General features: G+C 40.4%; 1 protein-coding gene across 4 annotated transcripts in view; it reads left to right on the top strand.

Moving 5' to 3' along the window:
* LOC115909152 overlaps positions 1 to 25,993 on the top strand; it is a 74,441-nt gene extending 48,448 nt beyond the window's left edge. For 3 of the 4 annotated variants that reach the window (XM_030958261.1, XM_030958260.1, XM_030958259.1), the window contains exons 49-73: positions 608 to 815; positions 1,828 to 1,994; positions 3,373 to 3,485; positions 4,345 to 4,426; positions 4,629 to 4,766; positions 5,423 to 5,585; positions 6,255 to 6,376; positions 7,790 to 7,930; positions 8,815 to 8,928; positions 9,316 to 9,444; positions 9,868 to 10,029; positions 11,679 to 11,843; positions 12,724 to 12,889; positions 14,154 to 14,338; positions 14,896 to 14,988; positions 15,259 to 15,463; positions 16,300 to 16,487; positions 17,167 to 17,264; positions 17,657 to 17,841; positions 18,919 to 19,121; positions 19,539 to 19,728; positions 20,360 to 20,469; positions 22,351 to 22,470; positions 22,841 to 22,980; positions 24,737 to 25,993. In XM_030958261.1, coding sequence (XP_030814121.1) covers positions 608 to 815; positions 1,828 to 1,994; positions 3,373 to 3,485; positions 4,345 to 4,426; positions 4,629 to 4,766; positions 5,423 to 5,585; positions 6,255 to 6,376; positions 7,790 to 7,930; positions 8,815 to 8,928; positions 9,316 to 9,444; positions 9,868 to 10,029; positions 11,679 to 11,843; positions 12,724 to 12,889; positions 14,154 to 14,338; positions 14,896 to 14,988; positions 15,259 to 15,463; positions 16,300 to 16,487; positions 17,167 to 17,264; positions 17,657 to 17,841; positions 18,919 to 19,121; positions 19,539 to 19,728; positions 20,360 to 20,469; positions 22,351 to 22,470; positions 22,841 to 22,980; positions 24,737 to 24,752 — 3,603 coding nt within the window. In that variant the 3' untranslated portion in view covers positions 24,753 to 25,993. Of the gene's footprint in view, positions 1 to 607; positions 816 to 1,827; positions 1,995 to 3,372; positions 3,486 to 4,344; positions 4,427 to 4,628; positions 4,767 to 5,422; positions 5,586 to 6,254; positions 6,377 to 7,789; positions 7,931 to 8,814; positions 8,929 to 9,315; positions 9,445 to 9,867; positions 10,030 to 11,678; positions 11,844 to 12,723; positions 12,942 to 14,153; positions 14,339 to 14,895; positions 14,989 to 15,258; positions 15,464 to 16,299; positions 16,488 to 17,166; positions 17,265 to 17,656; positions 17,842 to 18,918; positions 19,122 to 19,538; positions 19,729 to 20,359; positions 20,470 to 22,350; positions 22,471 to 22,840; positions 22,981 to 24,736 lie in introns of those variants that run through there. The other variant, XM_030958262.1, reaches the window with a different exon arrangement.
* The last annotated feature ends 385 nt before the right edge of the window (positions 25,994 to 26,378 follow it).

Consider the following 26,378-nt stretch of genomic DNA (forward strand, 5'->3'; position numbering starts at 1 on the left):
GGTACAGGATGGAAGCTGAGATTTTCTGATATTTAAAAACCATGGATGCCTAAAACCTGAATTACTGAAATAGAAAGTTTCTCCTTGACTGCTTTCTGAACTAGATTCTTCCATTCTGGTCAGTGGTAGTGGAATGGGTACTGTTGATATTGTAACTCTACAGGACAGCTTGAGCACATTGCACCAGGGTCTGGAGTATTGCTCCTGTGCTCTTTAATGGGAATTTTGTACTGAAAGAAGTATTTCTTTGGATACTATTTTGAGATAATTATTGGAGTAGCTACTATCTGGTAACTATTGTCAGTAGGTGTATATTAAGTATCCTTTATAAGAAGGAAGCTGTGTTTGTGGGATGAAAAAGAACCTAATGAAAATTTGCCGTAGATCAGTGAGGCTGGCATGGCTTGACATTCATTCAGTTGAATGAGCTTCATACTTGAAAGCAAAAGATGATTAATGAAAGGCCAAGAGATGTTTTGTTAATGGATAGATTTTGACATAAGTGTAGACTAGACAGAACTTTCTTTCGCTTTCATTTTCTCCAGTCTTAAAGCTAAATACTATATAAATATTGTTTTGAGAACTTATATTTACATGTCATTTTTAGATAGATGTGGTTTTTCAAGGGAGAAACACTACTCAAGAGAGATATGTGCACATTGCAGCTGGAGAAACATCAATCACATACATAATAAACTCCCATTATGTTGGCCACCAAGTGGATCTGTTCTGCCAGAGTGTGCACAGCAGTGAGGTACTCCAGGCTTCTGGCTACCCTAAGGCAATCAACTTGATTTTCAGTTTACAGAAATCAGGTGGGTACCTGCCATTCCTAGCAGGGTTTTTATTCTGTAATAGCTCTATGAGGATGTTTCAGCTGTTCCTTCAACAGGCTACAAACGGACTAAGATTTGCTGGTAGTACCTAAAGAGACTTTATCTTGTTTGTAAGTGAACTTGTCATTCTGAAACTGCATCTGTGATTAGTTGATGGAGCCAGCCTGCCCTCAAAGTTTGCCCTGGCATAAATCCTATCTGCATATCTGTCTTACACTGTGATCTTAAGTGCCCCCAGGGGAATATATTCATGTTGAAGAAAACAACTGTGAGAGCACCAAAGGGCAGAAATTACTGAGGTTAGCAGGCACTGAATCAATACTGATGTGAGTGGCATCAGATCCTTTCACCCATTCAGAAAAAAGCAACAGGACAAGAGGTTGTTCTCAGGACAGCCACAGTCACCATGTGATTTCCACCACAAACCCACCATTTCTGTGGGTTTTGTCTTACCTTAAAGAATTTGCAGGGTTTCACGTATCTTATCTCACTTTGATCTTTTAGCAGTTTTGTATCTTCCTTTTCAAAAATGAAAAGCTGGTAGGACAGTGGGGAAAGGTCTTCAGGTCATGCCCTTTGGGCATTGTTGAGCTGCTGCAGCTGGAACCAAATGAGTCACTGGAGGTCAAAACAGCTCAGAGCTCTTCCCTGGAAGAGGCTGCTGCAGGCCAGGGATGCAGTTGGCTGTATGGATTAGTCAGCTCTAGCTGCCCAAATACATTCTTGACAGGAACTAACTTGCCACTTAACACTGGATGTGGGTACACAAGCTCTGTTACCACAAGACTTTTTAAGGACCAAGTTCAAGGACATCCAGAAAAACTCTGCCCTCCTCCAACCACAGGCTGAAATTCTTGTAATCTTGAATGGTGACTTCTTCTTGATGAATGTATTAAGCTAAAAGCTGGCTGGGTTGATATTATGCAGGCAGTGCTGAAATTTCTCAAAAATTAGCTGCTCAAATTGGAACTGTTTGGTCCCTTCTATATAGAAAACAAAGTCAAGACTGTCTGTGAAATCCAGTATGATGAGAAAGATATAACTGTGACTGTGGATGTTGACACAGACTTTGAAGTCTTTGGTATATTTGTGTTCATGGCAGAAGTGAAGCATTCAATATCACTTTTCCGTCACCTGGGACTTCCCTTCTTTTTTAAGGTAATGCATCTCAAAACTTTTGCTGTGCTTTGATGAAAGCTGTCACTTGAGTTACATTTGCATTAATCCAGAGCACTTCCAGGTAATTTCACTCCTCCGTGAAATTACTCCAGGTTATATATAAGTGCAGCTGAGAGCTGACTTGGCCCAGTTTATCTGAATCCTCGTTTAACTTAAGTACAGAGCTAGTGGTCTGTTTCTAAGGAGCCTGGTCAGGTACCTGAAATCCCCATTTTCAGGGTTAATCATTTCAGGAAGGCATGTATTTACTGTCACTTTGCAGCTGATAGGGCTCACAAAAGTAGAAAGAACTTTTGGTAGAAAACAGCTGTCCTTCATACCTAGAGAACTCCTTGCCTTGGTTAAACCACTTGTAGCACAAATACCTAAAATGCTTCAGTGTTGAATAAACAGAAGTAGATTTATATTCCAAACTACTTGATAGGATCAACAAAGGCTGTGTCTGTTTATCCCCTGGGAGAAAGAAGCATTAGTTGAAATGTCCCCTTCCCATTTGAAGGGTAGTACACAGAAAAACACTTCCAAGTGATCCACCACCTTCTCTTCAACTAACAGGCCATGTAGCTAGGATGCAAGAGTAAAGGTCAACTTTAGAAAACATTAAACATTAGATCAATATTAAACCTGCATATTAAGTATCAGTGTTTCAAGGGAATATTTACTGCCAGCCTTTTATTGAAAGGTATAAGATATTTTCACTGCTTCTTCCCCATTAATATTTAGTGAAATGTCTTTTGTCCTCTAAATGTTTGAATGAAAAAAAAGAAAAGCAGAGGTGGTAATTCTTGAGGTGCCTTATTCATTTATAAGGTATGAGTATAACCAGGGGACTTCAGAAATTACTGGTCCCACAGACTTTGGCAAATACCAGTGTTGCTATTGAAATGTGGGAAATGGCCCTCATCTCTCCCAGACAGGTTCTTTAGCAGTTTCAGGATGAGGCTGTAGATGATGCAGCAGCTGTGGGAAGAATGCCCTGGAGCAAAAAAATGGTGGAGCCTGATCTGTTTATTAAAAAAAAAGGCACAATTTCTTTCTGGTAGATGAAACATGAGATTGTGGAGACATAAACAAGAACCAGTAGCTTTAGACTTAAACTAGATAAGGGTACATTGAAAGTAACACTAATATTTGTCAATAATGCAAATGAGTAGCTATGGAAGCACTCACAAAAAAAAAAAAGGAAAACCTCTCATGAGGCTCTTGGTTTACATCTAGGAAGCATCCAGAAGGCCTGTCTGGAAGGTAAACTTCAGTCAAGATGATGGTTTTAAGTGAGTCCAGAGATTGTGCTCAGTTGAGGTGAAATGATGGGCAGAATTATGGCGTGTGATTTGTTTATTTTCCCCCTCCACAGATGACAATTCAAGAAGTCATGACTGAAAATGAAACTGAAGGTGCTCTGAGGCTGACCTATGAACAAAACAAAAACTTCTCCTTTTCCATCAGTAGAAAAAAAGACCAGCAAGGGTAAAAGGGTCATTCTGAGCACTATAAAAAAATGTCATTAGGCCACCAATTTCCATGGAAACAGTTATTGTATTAATCACCAAATCACTGGTGAAATGGATAACAAAACTTGGATAGTGAGTAGTCACACCAACCACTCTATAAACCTCACGGAGTTTCTGAAGGGCTGCAAATAGATTCTTCTCCTCACAGCCTGGGACCTGTCTCTGCCTGCCCACACAGAATCCAAGTAGCAGACAGTGAAAGAGTCATAAAACTCTAGGCCTGGACCAGACAAGTACTTAAAAATATAACTTAACTTGACATAAGTATTTAAATCTTATTAAATTAATTAATCTTATGGTGACTTGGTTTTCTAAGTTGGTGTCAGTATGGCTGTATCTGCACAAAACTGTAGGCTTCTAAGGGTGTTTAGAGGTGTGATATTTTTAGCCTTGGGGTATTTCATATATTTCTTAACTTTCTAGCAAAAGACCTTTGCACTGAAAAGTCTTGTAAGTTCTGTTAAAATCTCTAATCATTGTAAATTCTAAGTTTATAAACCATGACAGTGCATGCAAAGTCAGATTCCAAAATACCTTTCGCATTTTTAAAAAGCTGATGCATTTGCTATGGCAAAATGATTTCTGGTCCAGTGGGCTACATTCTGTCCCTGGGATGCATACACAGATTTTTTAATTGAGCTCATTTTGTGTGAATGTATCAAAAACTGGGAGCTGGGTAAGTGTTCAGTGGCAGGTGCTGCCATTTTAACTCTAAAGCTGTGGCAGACTTGGAGCTAACTCAGATGAAGTTGTGCTGCCAGCAAGAGTGGACTTTGTAAAATATTGTTGAACAAGAGAACATTTCTTCCCTTTAGTGAAGAGTTGAATATAAAAGCACTCCAGACTCATCCCTTCTTTCTACAGTACTTCCCCTGTGCAGCACAGCTGTCTTCTAAGGTAACTATCTGCAAGTAATCCATTGCATACATCACTGCAAAGTAGACTTGTCTAATATGTTAGAAGTCAAGCTGCTTCATTTCTAGTACTAGTATCTCTAACATGTTTTATTACTGAGGCTGTTCCTGTTTTTAAAGATGTTAACCATTCCAGTCTTTTCTTTTCTTTTTTTTTTTTTTAAATTTAATGGGAACTTGAAAAGGTAAATTATGATATGAGTGAAGCAAAAGGCAAACTCTACCTCAGGATGGAAAAAAGGGATTTCAACATTTCAGCAAAGCTAACTTTGACTGGAAGCAGCTACACCAATGCCATTGAGGTGGCACAGACCATGGCCCAGGTTGGTACCATCCACTGCCAGCAAAGGCAGGCTGTGACAGGAGGGCACTCAGGGGGTGGCTGCCAAGCAGGGAAGGACAAAAGCAGCTCCTGCTGTGTGAGGTGTTTTGCCCTTGATTTCTCCAGTAGCATGAGCAAACATTTGACTGTGGATTAGTTTGAGTTTATATTTGTTTGCTCCTATAGATGGAGCACTCATATAGGATTTATAGGAAATAAGAAAAATAATGTGCTACAAACTGAACCAGTTTTTGCAATGCAGGTGCCACACATTTGTTTCTCTAAATAAGAAAAGACATCACAAATACCTGTTGTTGTTTGTGCTATCTGCTGGATTTATTCTGTAATAGTGGAACTCTTGATGTTAGGTTTATTCTGTGAGATAAAAGAAAATCAAACTGAATAATAATCAAAGACTGTTGTAAAGGGAATACTTGGTTGTTTATATATGTTCCATTATTTGCAAAATGAAGAAATGAAGACAAATAGAAATGAGTAGTTGCTTGTACAAGAGCAGTGGGCTTAGAGTATCATTGTACTACACCTTTAAAAACACATTCCTATAGACCCCACAGGACTTTGGGGTACCAAAATTACACTCAGGTTTTACTCTCTCAGAGAACTTGGGGTTTAATGTTTGCCCTCTTTTATTTTTAGTTAAAAATTCTTCCGAGACAACTTATGTTTATGACAATTTACCAAAAAGGCAACAGAACTCATCTGCTGAGGCACATTGCCCTGTGGGATGGCAAAGAGATAAAGCTAACAGGCACTTACACTGGACTCTTCCCAAAGCTGCCTGGAGGCCATGGCATTCAGGGTAGGCTTCTCAAGTCTTTTACAAGTGTTCAAAGCAGACTATAAATAAACTACATAAATCTGATTTCAAAATGCATGTCCAAAGGGTTTCAATCCTGGTTTCAATTTAGGGCTTCTAAGGTCTCATTTGCTTTAAATTCATTATAGGGTCTGGCTGTTAAAAACATCCACTTCAGAATTCTCTTTCTGCTTTGTGAATATGGAACATAAAACTTCAGTACTGGGTGCTGAAGGGAGCACTGGTCACACTGGCTGCTACCTTGAGGTGTTAAATCCTTATGTTGAGACTTTATGATCTGAAAATAGAGAAGATAACTGCACTTACCTGTTCGAGTGTTGTAAGCTGTTCCTCTTCCAGCGTAAGGCCATCTCAGTTTCACACAGATTATTTCCCTGGTGGTTGTTGCTGAGGTTGTTCTGGGTGTAGCTGTCAGTCTTTTGCAGGTAACCACTGTTCTGCTGGTAAATTGAGAGAGAGTTCTGTTCTCACATTTCCTCGTGTTGAGCAGACATCAGCACACTGAATTCCTTGTGGCTGCTGGGTACGGGAGTGTGTGTGAGCAGAGATGTTTCCCTGGGAGCCAAGGGATGTCCTGCTGCCTGCGGGAAAATGTCCTGGGAAGGGTCATGATTCCTGGTGGGAAATGTTACTTGTTTGTTTTCCTTGTAGTGGAACTTCTCCATCCTCTCTCCATCCCTTTTCCACGGCATGCCTGGGCCAACTTATATGTGAAACATTCAGCACGCAGTCACCAGGATGTCCTTACTGTCATTTGGAATGAGAAGGACAAGGTACAGTGGCCCAGAGCAAATAAATGTCAGGAGGGTATCAAGAGATTTTTTGGTGTTTTGTTTTTTGGGGTTTTTTTTTGGGTTTTTTTTTGGTTTTTTTAATTAAAAAAGGCACTAAGCAAGCCAGGGAACCTGACTATAAGGCAACCTATCCTCCTTCTTGGATGTATAAAAAGTTCTGACTGTGAAAGCTGAATAGCTGATATTCTTGTAGGAAGTATTTTCAGGCCATAGGATTTTTTTGTTTGCAGTAACCCCACACCTTGCTGCTTAACCAAAGGTAAGGAAATGCATCAGCTTCAAAGCACTGCGTAAAGGCCTCTGAGAGTAGGTGGGAAGAACAGCACAAATGTCATGCTTAAAGGAGCTTATGGACAAAGAAATAAAATCTAAGACAAGTGAGCAAGTGTGAACATTAGTGGAGATTGAGAAGGATGAAGAACTCATTGCGTGGGTATAATACTGGATTTACCCACACAGAAGAGGACACATACCTTGCTTAGCATTTTCACCCTTATTGATGCAGTCACAGCTCTTTTGTATTTTGCTCTTTCACTCTCCTCCTTGCTAGCAAGACTGACAAATGTGGAACAGTTGAAATCAGTCTCTGTTTTCATAAAGTCATCACTATTTTTTAAAAAATATAAGGGCTGAAAAAGACAGAACTCGGAGAACATAGGGTAGGTTGGTTTCCAGATATGGTCAAGTGGGGACACTTTCCTGACTTGCTGCTAACTGTGCTATCTTGATATGTACATCTGAAATGCAGCACCTTGGCTGAGTATTGCATTATTTTCTGAAAAATGGAAAGATAGAATACAGTGTATAAAGTATGCTACCACACATAAACATAAATGTGCCTGCAAAGAGCACAGAATTTTTTGATTTCTTTAATAAGTGTTAAAATTCCAAAATTTACTTTAGCAATTGTATAGAATGTATCTTTTACTACTTCTTAAATTACCACAACTATTAAAATCCCACCACTATCTAAATTACCACAAAAATATTTTGATCTCAATAACATAGCAGAATTTAGTTCCTGATGAAGCAAATGCTTTTTCTTGTGCTTTAACTTTGCAAGCTGTGTCCAATGATTCTGTGGCAGTGCAGCCTGCAGTGCCTAAAGATGAGATCAAAATTAAGCTTCAACAAACTTAAGCATTGTTCATTATTTTAGTAAAACACAGAGAGTAGTTCTGCCTTGAGCTGTGCTATGCAGGGAATTCAAGCAGCAAAAATTGTCCTAATTTTACCATTAATTTGCCTCACTTCTTCAGAAAGGACTTTACTGTGCATGCAGTTCATCTGAGGACAAGGTACAGGGAAATCTTACTCGATGCATGTTTGAAGTCAATATGTGAGAGGTGTTTTATTTCACAAGTTCCTTTTCCATCTGTTCATGTGGATCAGATATCAGTGTCATCTTCTCTGAAGATTGGAAGGCACCGGACAAGCTACAGAGCCACTGTTGCCCACCCATTTAATTACACTCTGAAGGAACTGGAGGTGAATTCCCTGTCAGAAAGAAGGGGCAGAAAGTACAACCAGCAGGTGAGATCATGAGGCTGGGCTGCAAAACACAGAGCTGTGATACTGCATTGACTGTGAGTGTGCCTTTCATCCCTGAGAACTGCAGAACCAGGAATCATCCTGAAAAATGTAAAGAGCACTGAGTGCTGTTATCTCCTTGTGTCCAAACCACACCACTATTTCCTAGCCAATAGTCTTGCACTTTTAGTATTGACCCATTTTGGATGAGAGGAACTCCAAGTGCCCAGGAACCTGCCAAGCAATGAAAATGAGGCAATTTTTGTCCATGAAGCAATGAACAAACTCCTAGTCTGCACATAAAAGAAAAACAAAACAAAACAAAAAAACAACCTCACAATAAAACCAAACCAGAAACCCTTTGATACCCCTGTGAAGAAAATATAAATTTTTAGATTGTATAGGAAATTGCAACAGAAATGTGAAAATGTGCAAGACTAGAAAGGCTTTAAACTATAGTTGTGAAATGTACTTGCAAAGGATATACAGGGAAAAAGAGGAGGAGGAACTCCACAAATCATCATGCCAGATCAAATGCTACAGTATAATTGCTGTCTGACAATGCACAACACTCAGTAGGTTCTAGAACCATATTCAGAGGAATAAATTCTCTTGTAGGGTCATTATTGCAGTTGTGCCATTGGTTGCTTGGCATGACAGACCCCAGACAGCTTCCAGAGAGGGTGACAAAGCCTCTCATGGCCTTGGCTGTAGAAGTGCAGCTTCCCTGGGTTTGTCTCAGGCCCGGAGCTTCCAGACCACTGAGTTGCACAGAGTCTGAACATGGCTCTGTGGCAGCTTCCACAGTGGCTCTGTTTGCCTCCACTACATGGGGATCATTCTGCTGGTTCTAGCTTGCTGCTGGACAAATCCTTCTCTGCTTTCAGCTGCAGGTCTCAGGGAATGCTGGGCAGCCTGCTCACCTCCAGCTGGGGCTGGAGGATAAATCCAAGATGGACATCACTGCCTGGGGTGGCTGTGTGACACTCTCTGCAGGCCAGGTATGAGTCTTTCATCCCTTGGAAGGGATGAGCGTAGCTGAATTTCTGTGTTTGATCCTCACAGAATGAGTTTTTTTTTCTACACTAGTTACCATAGGAAAGCCTTGAAGTCAACCTTTTTGTGTCTCAGAGGAAGAAAAATAAATGCTGTGAAAAATTCTGTTTCATGTTGCCAGACATGGTTGTACTTGGGCTGCAGCTTTCCCTCAGAACAGAGCTGTCAACCCCTTAGGTTTCCTGGCAGAGACTGAAGCGGGGTTTCATGGGCACAGACCATCCAGGGTTCTCACAGGGTGTGTTTTTGCCCAGGAAGCCTACTGCCCAAGGATATACTGAACACTTTTTAAAACAATTACTTATATGTGTCAATTTTTTCCACTTTTCCAGTTTCAGAGAATATTAAGCATGGAACACCTGCATGCATGTGGGTCTCTAGAACAAAGACCAACATTGTTTAATGAATACCTAGATCTGAAGTGGGATGACAAAAAATTCAAACACAGTTTCACATATGAGGTAAGAGAAGGCAATTGTATCTGTTGACTTACCATTTTTATGGTGAGAAGCTGTTCTCAGTAAATAAGGAATTATTTTGGTTTTAGATGTAATGTAGAGTGGATTTTAAGAATAGTATCATTATTTCACTTCACCTCTTACATTTTTCTCTACACTGGAAGAAAGCTAAATGGAGCATAGTTAAGAAGGAAAGGGTTCTTCCAAGCTAGAGGCCTCACCTGTGCTCTAAATTTGCAAAACTTGTAGGATGGGGACTGGTAGCAAGGCTGATAAGCCAAAACATTGTCAAATGGAAATGTTATATTCTAGAAATGTTACATTAAAATCCTGAAACTACTGGAATAACAAAACCAGCCCAGGGATGGGATGAGTGGGCTCCAAGGAGTGTCTAAGATCTTGCTTTGTTTTCTTGGTTCATTGCAGAGAAATCAACACTTGCATCCTGATAAGTTTCAGCTAGAAGCTGTTCTGGAAAATATTTTCCTGACCCCATGTGCCAAACAGAAGATTCTGGGTAAAATAGAAACAAACTACTACTCTTGCCTGGATTACTATTCGAGCTTTGAGTTCTGTGACCTTCCAAATGTAAGTCTGACTTAAACACACTGAACCTATTTCAGTTTAAATGTAATTACTCATTTGGAGTCTTAGTTTTCCTCAGCTGCAACTCTTCAGCAGACTTAACATACTTCTGTAGCTTAAATAAACAAACAGTGTCATTTGATGGACTGAGACAGAAAGGTTCTGTTTGCTACTATAGTGTATACTATAGGTCCTTTTATGGTTATAAACTCTCACTTCCTCCATGTTCTTTCTTTTCTGTTCCTCTTTCAGAGGTATCTTAATTTTATGTTTCTGGAGAATACCAAAACAGGCTCATAAGTGATCAAAAAGGAGACTAGAGAGGAGTAAAAGTGCTTTCCTTCCCCTGTGGGTAAACGTCTGCTGGTTTTTATGATTGCTCTGCTGGTAGTGATGGATTTTTGAACCATAATGTAACCTTGTTTTTCTATTGCACACATAAAGCAAAGGCCCACATAAAGCAAAGGCCCACCCATGATCTTCCTTAGGTGCATGCTGGTCCTCAGAGTTGCTTGTAGACACTCACATGGAACTTGGAACCTGCAATAAATGTCTCTCTCCAGTTCCCAGTGGCTGAAACACATCTTGGCTTCCTTATTTAGTGTCAGAGCAGCTCATGCTCTGTTAACAACAGAAAAATTTTTTCCCAGACCAAGTTGTGATAGAACCTGTTTACAATGCATAGGATGTATATACATGTCACTCCAAAAGCAGGTACCTCTGTACTTTTGGATCATTCTCTTCAAAGGTATCATGGTTTAAGCCCAGCTGGAAATTAAGCACCACAGCCACTCATTCAACCCCCTCTCTCTCTACCCTCTCCCTGTGGAATGGGGAGGACAATCAAAAGTAAAACTTGTATGTTGAGATAAGAACAGTTTAATAATTGAAAACAAAGTAAAATACAATAATAATAGTTACTACTACTATTGAAAAGGAAAAAAAACTAAATGAAGTGATGCACAAAAAAATTGCTCATCACCCTTTGATCAGTGCCAGACCCCCCCTTCCCAAACCCAGGTTTGTCTCTTCCAGGTAACTCCCTGCAGTTTATGTCCTGGACATTATGTTCTGTGGGGTGGAAAATCCCTTTGGCCATGTTGGGGCATCTGTCCCAGGTGGGTTTTTGTGCACCTCCTCACTGTCAGAGCAGGAGAGACACACACACAAAAAATTCCTTGACTTAGGATAAACAACTGAGCAAAACCAAAACATCAGTGTGTAACCAACCCCATTCCCATTCCAAATCCCAAACTATACCAGCGGTTGGGAAGAAATTAACTCTATCCCAGTAGAAACACAATAATACTCACCTCACTTCCCATGTATCCCCAATTTTATCAAAGTTTGGCTAGAGTGGCTGAGAAGTGTAGGAGCAAGAAACATTGGACATTTTAACGAAATACAGTTCTCTGCAGCTGTTCCTCTGGTCTTGGGGTGTAATCACTGAAATGCTTTGTTAGAGCACAGAAACTGAAGATGTAATGAAGACAATGCTGTGAGGAGCAGGGAGATGTGCTGATTTCTGAAACTACAAGTTTTGTTTGTAGTGTAATTTCATGAGAATGCTGTACAACTTCTTACTACTCAAAGCAGAGCCCATTTGTTTGGAAGAATTTGGAAGCTTTAACACCTTTTTTGTGCATACACAGGTAATTGTTTTATCTGGAAAGCACCAACTCAACAAAGATGACATCATTTTGCAGTCAGAGGGCAGATTCCACCTTGCTGATCATGGGAGAGATGAGGGGTTGATTGGAATATCCATAAAGAATCAGAGCACTGCTGATGTGAAGAACTATTCTCTGGAAATTGAAGTGAGTTTCTATTTTATTTTACTGGCACTGGGGTTTGGTTTTCAAAGGCCTGCTGCCATGTATTTCCCAAAGAGATCAGGTGCAGGCAGTGACTGTAAAACAGCAGCAACACAAAACACTCCTGGTTCCTGTAGTGCTGTCTAAAGGAGCAGCTAGGCAGGGTCCAGGCAGTGTGACCGACAGACGAAGGAAGGCACCAATATGAGTTCTCTGTAGAGCTGTCACAAATAAAGCAAATGTGTTCCTAGTGGAGTGTTTCCTTCTTCGTTTTTCTCTCCTCTCCCCCTAGTTTTGCATTTATTTTTAATTTCCTGTGAAATTAAAATGGTGGAGAGGCAGATGGAGACAACAGAGTGAGGCAAGAAACTAATGGGGTTGGCACCATCCAAACTCTTCATTAGTAGGAATGTAGGTAGTCAGGCACTAACTGAGATAATACATCATCCCTTGACAAAATTATGATGATGATTTAATTAGTAACAAATACTAAATTATTTTTCCATTCCTCTCTCTTTAGAGACAAGGGAGATAAAATGATTATCAGCTGCTCTGCATGAGCTTGCTTCATTCTGTGTTTTGGAATAAATGGCACAAATCAGCAGCTTCACAGAGAACTGACTGGGACATTATGTTTCTTTCATTGCTTCCATTAAAGTTTTGTCCACAAGTCTTGTACTATCCAATCATTCAGCTCCTGGGTCGATCACTCTGATGCTTGTGCCTCTCTCAGTGTAACTCCTGCATAGTGCACAAGCATTGGGAAACATTTCCCTCACCACTTACCCTTTTGTGGGAAGCACTGATATTTGAGCACCGTCTCTGAATGATCATTAATTCTGTGTGGTGGCTTTGAATAAATGTTTTTTCTTTATGGCTGCAGTTAAGAGCCTTTGAAGATATTTGGCTAGGCCTGGCAGGAACTGCTGCTTCCTCATCTGTCCAGAGCCAAATCCTGGTGGAGGGGATTATTGATCAGAAAGAGAAAGTAAAAGTAGCTGCTTCAAAAGGAAAGGAGTGTTTTCAGTACTACATGGGGTATTTGCAAGGTATGTATCTCTCTGACCATGCTCTCAGCCACAGGACTTTGTTTTAGGTCATCCTGCAAACACAAACACCAGGGAGCTGGACTTGATGATCCTGCTGGGTCCTTTCCAGCTGGAGCTATTCTGCAGCTCCCAGTGTCATTGCTGTGAAGAGACAGGAAGAAAGTCGTGTCTCTAGCACTGAGCTACTCATCTCATTCAAGCTATGGTCTTTCAGATAAAGAAAAGCCGAAGTTTAAAATTTGTTAATTAAATTAAAGTTTGGGACACATTTTTGTATGATTACAATAGATGGTAACAAAAGATTAATTTCCTCTTGATTTAACCATCTTAAAGTTTTGTGCCTTGTTTAAAATAATAATTCCAAATTCAATAAAGGAAATGAGAGAGGCACCCCCATAGACTGACTGTACCACATGCTGGAATAGCAGTGTGAACTGGGATGTGTGCAGTCAGTCTCACAGCAGTCAGCTCTGACTGACAACAGAGAGGAAAAAAAGGCTGTTGTTTCAAGTTATGCCTGAATTTTGGATAAGTGAGGTGAAATGAGCTGCAAGAGGTGGGGCTCATCCACATTTCAGCTACAGTTAGAGTTGGGTGCAAATCAAATAGGTTTGGTGCTATCCCAGTTGTCTCAAACTCATGTTGCTGACAATCCCAGCCCTTGTTTCACTTATGGATTTGCTATTCCACATTTCTGCATGGGAGTTTCTCTCAGGTTCATGTCCTCACCTGTATAAGCTGTGATGTTTTTGAGATTAGGACCATTAGTTTGTGAATCACTGAAGTCAGAAGTTTGTAGCAATGACTCAACTCAGCTCTCTCAACCCAGATCTACGTGCACCTGGCCAACCACTTGTTTATGCTCATCAGCGCTTCTGTAGAAACGACTTGTGTGGGGTGGGTGGAACTGACAGGCTTTCATTTAAGGGCTGAGCAGTTTTGAAACATCTGCAACAAAGGACACTAAAGTAGAAAAAAAGGCCTTGTAAATCAGTGTGACCGAGAGATTTAGGTTTACGTTAATCCAGTGCTTCCTTTGCAGTAGCAAATCTGTCTATGTAATTCATTAACAAGCCACACAGAAGAGATCAAATCCTGACGCTGATCTAATTGTCTCTTGTTTATCTCTTCTGTTTTTAGTTTTTACCTCCACACCTAACACACTTAAGCCCTGATTGATCACCTAAGTAATTAAAAACTGGCTTTGAAACAATGTCTGTCAATGTTGTTCCTGTAAATGAAGGTTCTTTTTTCATTCCTTAAGGGGATTTGGAAGAAGGAGTGGAAGTCAGTGCTTGTTCTGATGGGAAACAGATGGCTGCCATTAACACCTATCTCAGCATCAACGGTAAAAGGCAGGAAAACGTGGGACAAGTAACTGTAGCAGCTGCTAATGGAAGCTTGAGTTTTCTGGCCCGTGGATGTGGGGATCCAGTTCTTAGGGCTGAGGTGAGACCCTTGAGTGGCTGTTAACTGCAGCGTGATTTTCCCAGAATTTTATTTGTTATTTTGATGAAGCACCTTCCATGCAGGCAAGTTTGGTGAGTAACCAGGCAAAATAATGTAATGTTTTAATTATTTTTACGTTGATGTGAGAAGTTACTACGGTGAGAACTAAGAAATTCAGCCAGGTCTAGAGGTAGAAAATACAGGACCCTGTTCTAACGGGTGGATCCTCTGAGGACGGTAAGTAAATAAAGTGAGAGCAGCAGTAACTGCTCAGCCTGTTGGTTACAAAACTAATGATCAGAATCCTGAACGTACTTTCACTTTTATTAGGGTAGGGTTTCACATACTCTCTACTTGGGGAAAGCTTTTTGCTTTTTACCGTTTCTCTTTTCTGTTCCCTTGTCTGCATTGAATAATGCAGAAGTAGTTTTCCCAAGGAAATGTGAGGCCACTGTGGGTGTTTGCCGGCCTGTGAAGTAGTACAAACTTTGAATTATTTGGATCCAGCACAAGCAATTTTAAGTAATGAATTCAAGGTTTTAACAATCTTCTCACAGAACAAGTTTAATGAAATTGGGAGCCTTTTGAAAGCCAAACTGAATGAGAAGATAAAGAAGTTTGACGGATACCTGTGGAGATTCAGGCGATCAGTAAGTATCTGTACATGATCTGTGAAAATACCATGAAGGGTTCATGCAGTGTTAGTTAAACATCATTAATTGCCTGCAGCTGTTTTGTTTTGCTCAAACATTTCAGTAATTACTCCTGTGCTGACCTGTACACAGAGACAAAAAGCGTTTAATGGTGGAGATCGTGTATCTCTGCACCAACGCTGCGGAGTCAGAATTGCCTTGCAGTGAAGTCAAAGCTTTGCTTGAGATCACTGTTTTTAAATTGCTTCTTTTTTGGAACCACTGTAGGTGCAGCATGTTGGTTTCCTGTCTGAAGCAGCTGGCTGGCCTTCAATGGCCTTGCAAAGGGCAGCAGGATTCCTGCACAGCGGGGCTACAGCTGTCACCCAGGTGTGGAAGCAAAGTGGAATTGGGCACATTCTGAGAAGCAGGATCCCACTTTACCTGGAAAAAATTCAAGATGTTGTCCAGCAAATGCAGAATGAATTACAAAGTAAGCAAAATGAAGCAAAGCAAGAAGAGGGACAATGTCAGTGCAGGGCAAACCAAACTTCAGTGTAAATATAAAACATACTGAACAGCACAAAGGTTTCTATTTTGATCTAGCAAGAAGTGCTGACCTTGGCTCTTAGTGTACAGAGTGGGAGCCTTGATGCAATAAGCTCTAAGAAGGCTCTCTGTGAGCACCTTTCTAATGAAATCAGTGCTGAGGCTCCATCTGGGTCACAGGAGGCTGGGTTCAATTGGATGAGAAGAGTCTTTAATTCCTAAGCTGAAGTATTTCTGCTAACAGTTCCCTGGCAAGCCTTTCCTCCCAAAGGGCTGTTCATATCCCTCCTTGAGTTTTTAATGGTTGTACTAAATGGATTTCACTTGATCTGTTTTTTTCCAAGCCTATCCAGTAGCCACTAATTCACTGTTCAGCTGGAATGTGGCCCATACTGAAACCTTTGAGAAATGTGGTCAGCTGGAATTATCTGCGAGAACCTTCAGTTCTCACAAGGGTAAAACCTCATTTGGGGCCACTTAGCTCTAGGCTACTCCCTCTCAAAAGTTGAATTTGGTTGATATACCATGCTTGAAATCAGTTGAGACCAAACTGTCCCGTTGCTCAGCAGCAGTGTATTTATAAGGGGTCAGGGTCAGACCTAAATTGCTCTTTCAGTTCACAGTGCAATGTGCCTGACTGCCATGGAAACACAGCTGCCTCTGCTACTTTTCTGTGCTCTCCCTTCACTTCTGCTGCAAGTTGGGTGGAAACAAACAAGCAAACAGCCACTTTGTACCAAACCAGCTAAGGTTTTTGTCTCATTATTGTGCTTGCTTCAGAGCCATTAGCAACCTTGAAAGATGCCTACTACGATGTAACCTTGAAGCCACTGGATGAAGTCTGGAAAGAAAAGACAGAAGAGCACATGAATAAAATCCTGGCTTTCTTACCCAAGATTGTAAAAGACACGTGGCTAATGAAACCAATTCAGATAGCATTAAAGGTTGTGAAAGCAGGCTTGGATATGGTTGGTATAACTCCATTCTCCATTTCTAATTCAAGGCCTAATTTAAGTCTCAGCTTTGAACTATAGATACACAAAAATAGTTAACTATTTTTGTTTATGGAAATAGTGTAGTTGTCTTTCCACATAATAAGCTTGTGCACAGCTGATTTACTGTTCTTGCAATATTTGTCCTGCTTTGAAAGAGTACTTTTCCAGCTAGAGGATAAGTTGTTTTACTAGTTCTGGTTGGAATCACAGCAGCAGTAATCTGTCATTCATGTAGCTTCTACTTTCCTTGCATAAAGAGGAGAAATTGTGATTAAAATAAACAGTGTACAAATAAATCTGGGCTCTTCTAGTTGAAATGAAAAGCATAAAAGATACATCATGAGGTTAATTTATATTATTAAAGATACCAGTCCTTTCTAAACTACTGAAGCACATTAACTTGGTGAAGCATTGCTACACTTTAAGTCATGTTACTTAGGAGGAATATATTTCTGTCCACTGGTGTTGTGACTAGAGTCTGTCCTCTGGATATTATTAACCTCTACATGACAAGATGCTGTCAGACAGGAGACAAATGCAAGAGACACTGAAGTGGTATTTTGCATTTCTTCATTTAAAACTCATTTGCAAGTACTGACCCTGCCCTGAAGTCACACTGAAATTGCTTTTATAATCTGTGACTCTCCAACAGGCTACCCAGCAGGTGCTCAGGTGGGCAGAGGCCACGTTTTCCAGAGCTGTGAGCAAGATCCGGAAGCCCTTGCTGAACCTGTACAGTTTTTCACCCAGGTAACTGGTGGTTTTACAGGATCCCTGCTCTGGGCAGTGTTCTAAAAGGATGTGTGCATAGTTACTCTTTCTGTCAGTGAGCAGCTGAGGGTTCTGGACAGCCACCCAGCCACTCTTTGCTTTGGTCACATAACATCCTAATGTTTATTTCTGTGGGCTGCCAGACCCACTGTGTTTGAAAGGAGCTACTGGGCAGCAAACAGGATATCAGTAACTGGTAACTGGCCTGAGGTGACCTGGGGAAGTGCATCTCCTGGCCAGAGGAGGGTTGTGTTCTGCTGTTCTAACCAGACTACAGTTCTTATGAATATTTCACTTCATCATTTCTAATAATAAAACAACAGCATTTCATCAGTTCAGCAGATAAGGGGTGTTGTCTTTGTATTCTGCAGGAACTGTTCAGTGGCAGGAAAGCTGCCAGTACTACCTAAAGCAGACCTGTCCCTGCAGCTGGCAAATGTTACCACTTACCTCATTGGAGAAAAATTGATGAGGCCTCTGCAAGACCTCTACAATCTCAACATCCTTGCAGAGTACTATAGAATCAAAAGGAGGATGATGGAGAGCCCCTTTGAATGTAAGCCCTTTCAAAGTGCTACTTTGTTTTGTACCTGGGTCTGTATCCACTTATTACTGTATTCTAAAAATTGTATCTGGAATAGGAGTTTACATAGAGATGGTCACTAATTAATAATTTTCTTATAAACTTACATACAGTCTTTCTTGTAAGATAGTGCTGGTAATGTGTAAGATCAACATTCTGGGCAAAGCTGGCATGCAGTAACACTGCTCTACTTAATATTCATGCAAATTTTGTAACTCTCTACACCTCCTACTCTTGAGAGACTAGAAACAGCAGGTGGTATTTATCTGCCTTATCCATATGCTCTTGTGAGCTGATACTATGGTTCACTGCCACTCTCACCTGCTGGCTCTCTGTCCTGGCACAGAGGCTTGGAAACTGGTGACTTCACCTCTGCTGCCTCTAGGATGAGCAAGCTCAACCCTACCAAAACTTCATCCACAGTACAGTCTGTAAAAGTATTGCTAAATGCTAAAGGAATGCACTAACAGTCCCAACTGTCCCTTAGAGACAATGGCTTTTCCGGAAATCCCTTTTTAATGGTTTCCTCCCAGTACAGAGAGACCCAACAAAGGGCTGTGAAAGGAGCTCCTAGTGACCCAATAATCTGAGTCATCTGTCAGCAGGGTTTCCTGGATTGCAGCTGTATGATGCACTGATTTGGAAGGGTCATTTTTGGAGACAATTTTTGAGAATTAATATTCTTGTGTTTTCTGCATAAGAATGTATAATGTGTGTGTGTTTATAAATATGACTGTCAAGTAGTACAATGACAAATCAAGATTAGCTCTGAATCCCAGTTCAAGTTTATCAGAGTTTTATGGCACTCAGGTAAATCTCAAACAAAAACAAAATCATTAAATTGTTTTGTTTCTGAGAAGAGGGTGTTTTTTTGCAGAGCAATTACATTGTAACTAATTAAAATGTAAGTGTAGTAATGTCACTGTAATAATAAGTTGAGAAATTATTTTAAGAGTATGACAGCAAGAAGCTGTGTGGGTTGCAGTATGTGCAGCATTTACTGCTCTGTGGAAAACTCACTGATGTTTCTTCTGAAATACCATTCTCCAGATCATGCTATGATAGTTGGGAGCAAGCATCTTGTGACTTTTGATGGAAAAATGTATGATTTGGCATCAAAGTGCAGTGTACTTCTTGCAAAGGATTTTGTTCACAGTGCTTTCACTGTGATACTAAATGAGGAAACGAGGAACTCAAGATCACTGTATGTGGAGATGAATCAGACTGTGATCACTATCTACCCACGACTAAAGGTAGGAAGATCAAGTCAAACATTTTTCATTTTTGGCAAAAATTTTCTTCAGCTGACAAAAAAAGTTTTTTAAATATTAATGCTCAAAATATAGATCAGAAGCACTCTCAGCCAATGGCTTTAAAGTAACAGTTTCTTAAAAAGAAAATACCTCTCCAAAACAAAACCAGTTTAACTCAAGGCCTGCCTCTGCTCTCTGTATATGACAGAAACTTTTCAACTTCCCTCTGACATGGTCTAAGAGAATGGCACTAAGAGGGACATTGTGCTTTTTGCTCTTTCAGAAGTTTAACACAGCCCTGTTCTTATTCCCTCATTCTGGGCTAAGTTGGCCTCATTACCTGCAAATCCAGTGTGCTTGCCTGTGACTGAACTTTCACTCTGACAGGTTTGAAACTGCATTTTCATTTTAAAACAGATATCCATGATGTATAACTTCTCCTTTACGGAAGAGAACTGCCAAGTCTTGGATCAATCCCTTGAAAACAGCACCATGAATTCAAGGCAAGGAATCAACAAAATAGAAGTATCTGATCAGAAAGGAGTTTCTGTCTCTTGTGACTTTCAGTATGATCTCTGTACTGTCACTCTGGCTGGGTGGCACCATGGTGAGCATCAATCATACAGCTGTTGTCAGCTGTTAGTCATTTTGCTATCTCTCTGAATTATCTGTATTACTGGTAGTACCAGCATCTGTGCTTTCACTTTTTTCCCCCTCTTCACTTACAGACACCCTGGAAATGGCCCTAGGCATTCCCAGTAATTGCCAAATAGAGCATGGAATGCACCATTCCAGGGAGAAGAGCAGGTTATGGGTTACTGTTGATTCAATGCTATAAAGCAGACAGAAATCAGAGGCAGAGGTACTGCAGTCAGCCCAGCCCCAAAACCTGGCTGAAATCTGCTCTAGAGCAGGCTTAGCTTGTCAGACCTTCAAGACAACTACAGAGGGAGGCCCAAAACCTCAGAGAGTTTTTTGTATACTTGGAATGCATTCATGTGGCATCCACACTATTCTGAAAGTCACCCTCCAAAGATTAGCAGAGAATGGATGTGATGCTGTGATGTGCTCAGGAGCCCATGAGCAGCTGAGACAGATGGCAATGCAGGCTGGGCAGCTCTTCATCAATAGAGCTGAACCTGCTGGACAGAATAATCAGAGCCCAGAGACAGCTGCTGTAATATTCCTGCACCTAATCCTGAAAATTCCCATTTTACTCCATTTCAATTTTCCCCCAGGTGTTTCAGCTGGGCTTTTTGGTACCAATGATAATGAAGCTGGAAATGAATGGATGGTGCCTAATGGTTCCTTCACTGACAACGTGAAAGAGTTCACTCAGAGCTGGCAGGTAAGGAGCTGAGGGGCTCCTGTGTGCAGGGCTGCTGCCAGAGGGCACTGTCTGACACGCTGGGCTGGCTTAGATGAACCAAAGCTCGAGAGTGAAAACAGAAGCACATGCATCGTTCTGCTGTGTCTAACCAGGGAAAAGGCTGCACATATTTCCTAAAAACTGTTCAAGAAATCCCTACAAATAGGCATTGAATGTTTTTGGCCTAGGTGGTAAGGTAAAACATAGAAGTGGCTGTTGTTGATTTTAGAAGAAACTGATATTGGAGCTAAGTATCCTTGATGTTTTCCTCCTTAGAGCACCTTCTCCTCGAATGCAAGGACAGGTGCTACTAGGTCTGGGCCAGATCTGTATGTTCATCACTGAAGTTTTCTTTAGAGCTGTTAGTTCTAGCTGGGTATGTTGAGCCTCTTAATTTTCTTTGTTCTTCATGCTTTACATCTCATCAATAAACAAAACTTTAGAAACAAATCTCTAAGTATTTGAAAGTAAATTTGTTCTCCATCCTCACACCACTAAGTATTCAGACCTTTCTGGAAGGTTACCTGCTGCTGTCAGTTACTGACTTGCATAAAAAGACTCCTATAACTAGCATAAATAAATGTTGTAACAATTTTATACCAGTAACATTATAGCTCTGCTTAATTAATGTATTCTGTCATCAGCTGCAAATCATCTAAATACACAAATGTGCAGTTGTACAGAACCATTTGTGATTGCAACCTACCAAAAAAAGTAGCCTTACATGCTCTCAAGCCATGTTGACAGGATCCTCTAAATCCCTTCCAAATCTAATTTTAAGAATCTATTACCAAAAAGAAAAGGAACCAGCATCTTACTACCACAAAGATTTTGTGACTCTTCCATTTATGCTGTCTCACAGATGTCTGAGTTCTGGGAGGAGAAATCTCATTTTCAGCTTTATGTTGGTACTTCACTGTAAAAGAGAGAATTGCTACAAGTATCTTCTTGCTGTTGCAGAGATACAGTTAATGAGCTTGCAGCCTATGTTTATGTTAATAATGGGGCAGGATCCCAATGTGACTGGCCATAGGCACAATTTTCTTTATTGCTACAAATATTAACTTCTAATATACTCATAAAAATGCAAAACTCCCCAGACATTGAACAAAAGAATCAATGAAAAGCAATAAATAAGAAACTTGGGGTCATACAGAAGCAGGGCAGTCCCGAGTGCCCTTTAGGGGCAGAATGGCTGCACTTGCACTATTGATTGGAAGGGCTCACACTGAACTGTGAACTCTGACTGCAACTTGTTCCCAGGAGCTTTATCACAGCCTTTGTCATGCACTGACCCTGCAAAGGACGTCAGCAGAGCTCCACCAGGACAGGGCCAAGGCTGCACAACAGGAAGGGACTGAGTGCCTGACTCCTGCAGGATGAGGGTTAGCACAGAGTAAACTACCAGCTCATTTTCCTTAGCAAGTAAAGTAACTACAGTTTACACTTGCTTAAAGAACTTCTTGGTGGTGAGGTTTTAGTGTTCTTTTTTAAAGCCACCTTTACCTATGAATAATCCAGCAAGGGTATGAAGTTTTTTCCTCCATGAGAAAGATCTAGTAAAAGCACAACTTTGACCTGTCAGATCTACATAAAAGAGAACTAGCCAACTACCTGCTATGTCAGCAACTACACACCAAAATCCTTCAGTGAACAACCGAATCAATAGCAAAAGGAAATGAGATCTAATCTGTGAGGTGCCTCTCAACCTTAATGAACAATAAACATTAGAGCAGGGTACTGAGCTGCCCATATCATCCTTCAAACCAGCTCCCACTGGAAATCTGAAGAACTCATCCTACCCTGATGTATGCAAAAAAACCCCAAAATACACCAACTTCAGTAATTCTGTTTTCCCAGGTGAATAAGTGCAGTCTTGTACAGAAGAAAGAGAAGCCATGCCCAATTACAGCTAAGCAAAACATCTGTAAAGTGTTCTTTGAAGAACCACATTCACTTCTTAGGAACTGCTTCAAAGTTGTAAGTAGAACTTCAGCCAGAAGCAATGTCTCAATTATGTGTCATACTTCCAAGGAGGTCACATAACCATTGCAAGGATACAAAAGTTTAGTTGCAGAGAACTTTAGAAGTGATCAAAACAGCAATCCAGACAGAAAAAAAAAGTCTTTTTATCACCATAAATTGAGGTTTTTGACATCCACAGAGTAGTGGCATGACTGCACTGCTCTTTAGGATACAGATCTAGAATTTGGAAACAGAAATAACTTCCTCACCATTAGGAAGGAAATAAAGGTTTATGCATGGTCCTAACCAGGCAGGGGGGAGGGGACACAACCCAAACCTCTGGGTTTTCCTGCAGGTCCCCCCTAACCCCTCCCTTTGTGCCCAGGTGGAGCCCGAGCCATTCTACACCATGTGCACACAGGACACTTGTGACTCCCCAGCCCTGGGGGCTGCCTGCAGCTTAGCAGCAGCTTTTGTTCATTTGTGCAACCGGAATTTTGTCCCTGTGGAAATCCCTCCACAGTGGTAAGTTTCATTTCTTTTACCACCCTGAATATTCTGACTGCATTGCTCCAGTACTTACATGTCTGTAATTCAAGAACACATGAGAAAATAAAACTAATGAACCTGACTGTGGCCATGAGCAAAACTTATCCTATTCCCAGAAATGTTCTTCTTGCCTCTTGGCTACCTCCCCTTCCTGCTGTTCACTCACGAGCACACCAGAGCCCATCCACTGCACACTCTCTACTTACTGCCTTTCTTATTTTGTCCTCATGTGCTGTGTGACAAGGGCAGAAGGATAGCTGCAGAATACTGTGTGATGTCCCCATGAGTTCCTCCTCTTGGATGCTGTGTCTGCTTCCATCTTTTTTTGGTCTGAATAATTTATTTGGATTCATATTAACAACAATGCATATACAGACACAAAATACTCAGGGACTTATTTTTGTACTTTTTAGTATCTAATAATGAAATTTAGATATCTTTTCAACCAAGAATATCCACATTATCAATACTTGTGTTTTAATGCAGCTGTCATCCAGACTGCATTGTTAACTGGATTCCTGGAATATAGCCAAGGAAGATGAAAACCCTGAATAGAGCAGTAGCACTTGCTTGAAGTTTTTGTAATTACAATCCCTTCCCACTTCTGTAGTTATTGTGCCAATTTGTGCACTCCAAAAGTGACTGGAGCCATGGGTGCTGCTAACTGGAGATCCATTATTGATACTCTTGCCCAAGTAGTAACTCACTGAATTTTTACAAGACTGCACTGGAAACATTTACACCAAATAAATGGCAGCATCATGCAGAAGAGCTAATTATGCTTTTGCTTGAAACAAAGCACTTGGGTTTTAGCTCCAGCAGTTACAAAAACCCTTCAACATATAAATATGAAATACAGAGACAAATTTTGTTAAATCTGAGTTGACAGAATATTCAGCTGAAAATAAAAAGTTTTAGAATAGCTTGGTAGCTGAATGATTGCAGTCAGCTAGTGCTGCTAGTTTGCATTATCCCATTTCTGAGGAAAAGGATTGGAATGAAGGTGGACCACAAGCTCAGTTAACAAGAACATGCTAAAAAAGAAGCAAAATACATTGGGGATGTACACATGAATCAACATATTGAAGACAAGAAATACTTTTTATCTATTTAGCTTATTTCATATATCCAGTTTTGGACACCATGTTTTACTTGTGAACCAGTTGAGAACAGTCCTGGGGAAAAAATGGAAGGGTTGAGGAAAGACATGAGTTAAATCTCTAAACATGTAAACACTCTAAAGAGAAGGAAGTTGAACAGACGAAACTAAGGGAGAATTAGGTCTGACACAGTGAAAGAGTCTGTAATGGTTGAGTTACTCACACACAGTAACTGATAACCAGCAACAGTCATGACAGCAAAACAGAAAGTGGCTGTCAGCAGAAACAACCTCTGCACTATTTCCTAGAAATTCATGCTTGTCAAGGATCTTCCACTGAAATAGCTGAACTACTCAGACCTCATAAACTTTAGAAATAATCCTGCCCTTTTCCTCCTAAATGTGAATTTATCAAACATGAGAGAACCGTACATCTTTATTTCAGTTTAGAGATCTAAGATAAAACCGCATCTAAAATGCTGGAGTACTTTCCCCACAGGGTTTTGATGTCATAAATATATCTGATGCTATTTTCCCTTCAGAGATTTTTTTGTATTTCACTGTAATGAGAGCTTGCATTACATGTAATTTGTACTTATCACTTACCTGGAGTTCATCTCTTCTTCATTTCAGCTCGAGCCAGTTCTGAATGGCAGATAGCAGCCCTGAAGATGGAAGAACCCTTTCAGCACCCAAAACAGAACAGTTATTTTAGGCAGACAAGCTAGAAGCAAGAACAGGGAGAGAAGAGTATAAGTGTGAATGCATTAGTGTTAACTGTGAATATAGTGAAGTATGTATGGTACAAAAGGAAAGCTTTCCACCCAGAACCCCTGAGGGCAAGAGGAATTATTTCAGTATATTGACAAGAAAGTATAATCAACCAGAAGAAAGCTGACAGGAAAGTATCAGTTACTCTAAAAAAATTCTCCCATTCGGTGGCAAAATTGCCTCTCCACAAGCCTTGAACCATAGCACAAACACACTGGAAAGCTGAGAAAAGCTCTCTTCCAGCTCAGATTAGTACAAGTGGACTACTTTGTAAAAGCAGCATCATCAGCTTAGAGTCAGCAGAGATGCTGACTTCTTTTTTCTCCAGAAATGAAACTCCAGCATTCAGTGGTTCTGGAGAAAGTTATCTATCTTTTCCAGGGAAGTGCTCCAACACACAAGAAGGCTAAGATATAAATATGATGGGTAAATAATGGAAAGCAGTTAATAATTTTCTCATTTTTATGCTGGTTGCTTTTTTCCTTATTAATGTACACATTATTAAATGATAAACAGCATTCTTGGTTTCTGTGCACCAGTTTCACATTTTCCCTTTGTGTTTTTAGAAACCCCTTGTCAGCAGTCAGTTGATGTGTTGGGAAAAGGTGACCAATATCTACCCTACACATGAAGTAACCTTAGGGTGTTATTGCTGCTGTTCTGTGAGTGTCTCACACATAATGAATCCTTTCCTGGATTGTAGGTCACTTGATTTAAAAATTGCATCACCTTTCTCCACACAGTGCCTGGAATGCAGCTATTCCTTGGTGAAAGGTAGCACTGCAAATGCAATGTTTGCGTAATATGCAAACATTGAAATAATGGTGTTTTGTACTATGACATCATGCTAATAAACATTTGACTTCCTTATTTTTAGGCTGGAGTACATTTTTATTGATTATTTGTAACAACAAAGTTGCACTCACCTCTGTAGAGAGTTGGCACTGGCTGGGTTTGGCTCAAAGAAAAAGCAAGCAGCTGCCTCTTAGCTCATGTATGCTGCTTGCAGCTGCACTCGCTTTCTGAACACTTCTCTCTAGCTTAATACAAATTAAAACATGTTCCTACACTAGTCAGGAAAAAATCCTGCAATTTTTAGGATTCCCACACACATTAGATGCTAGAAATCAAATCTTCCTCTGTAAGAATTTTATACCTGCACCTTTGTAAAAAGCCAAAATTGTATGAAATATTTCTAGAAGTTACAGAATATTTATACTAGTTACTGATTAAAAACCACATCATTTTCTCCCCAGTCACTGAATGTCACTTCACTCCCCAGCTAAGCACACCAAGCATCTCTGAAAAATGTCCTGTGGTGACAGTTTCAGAAACAAAGAAAAATATCAGCAAGCAGAGGAAAAGATTGAGAAGAGCTCAGTCAGCAATACAGAAATACAGGATTTTAACTAAATGCTAACTGCAGACAGCAACACTGAGCTGGATGCAGACACCAGGTCTCTTCTAAAAGCTGCATATAACTCATCACTCGTAATAAAGAAGC

This window comes from Camarhynchus parvulus, chromosome 14 (genome assembly GCF_901933205.1).
Source record: "Camarhynchus parvulus chromosome 14, STF_HiC, whole genome shotgun sequence".
NCBI classification, from domain to species: Eukaryota; Metazoa; Chordata; class Aves; order Passeriformes; family Thraupidae; genus Camarhynchus; species Camarhynchus parvulus.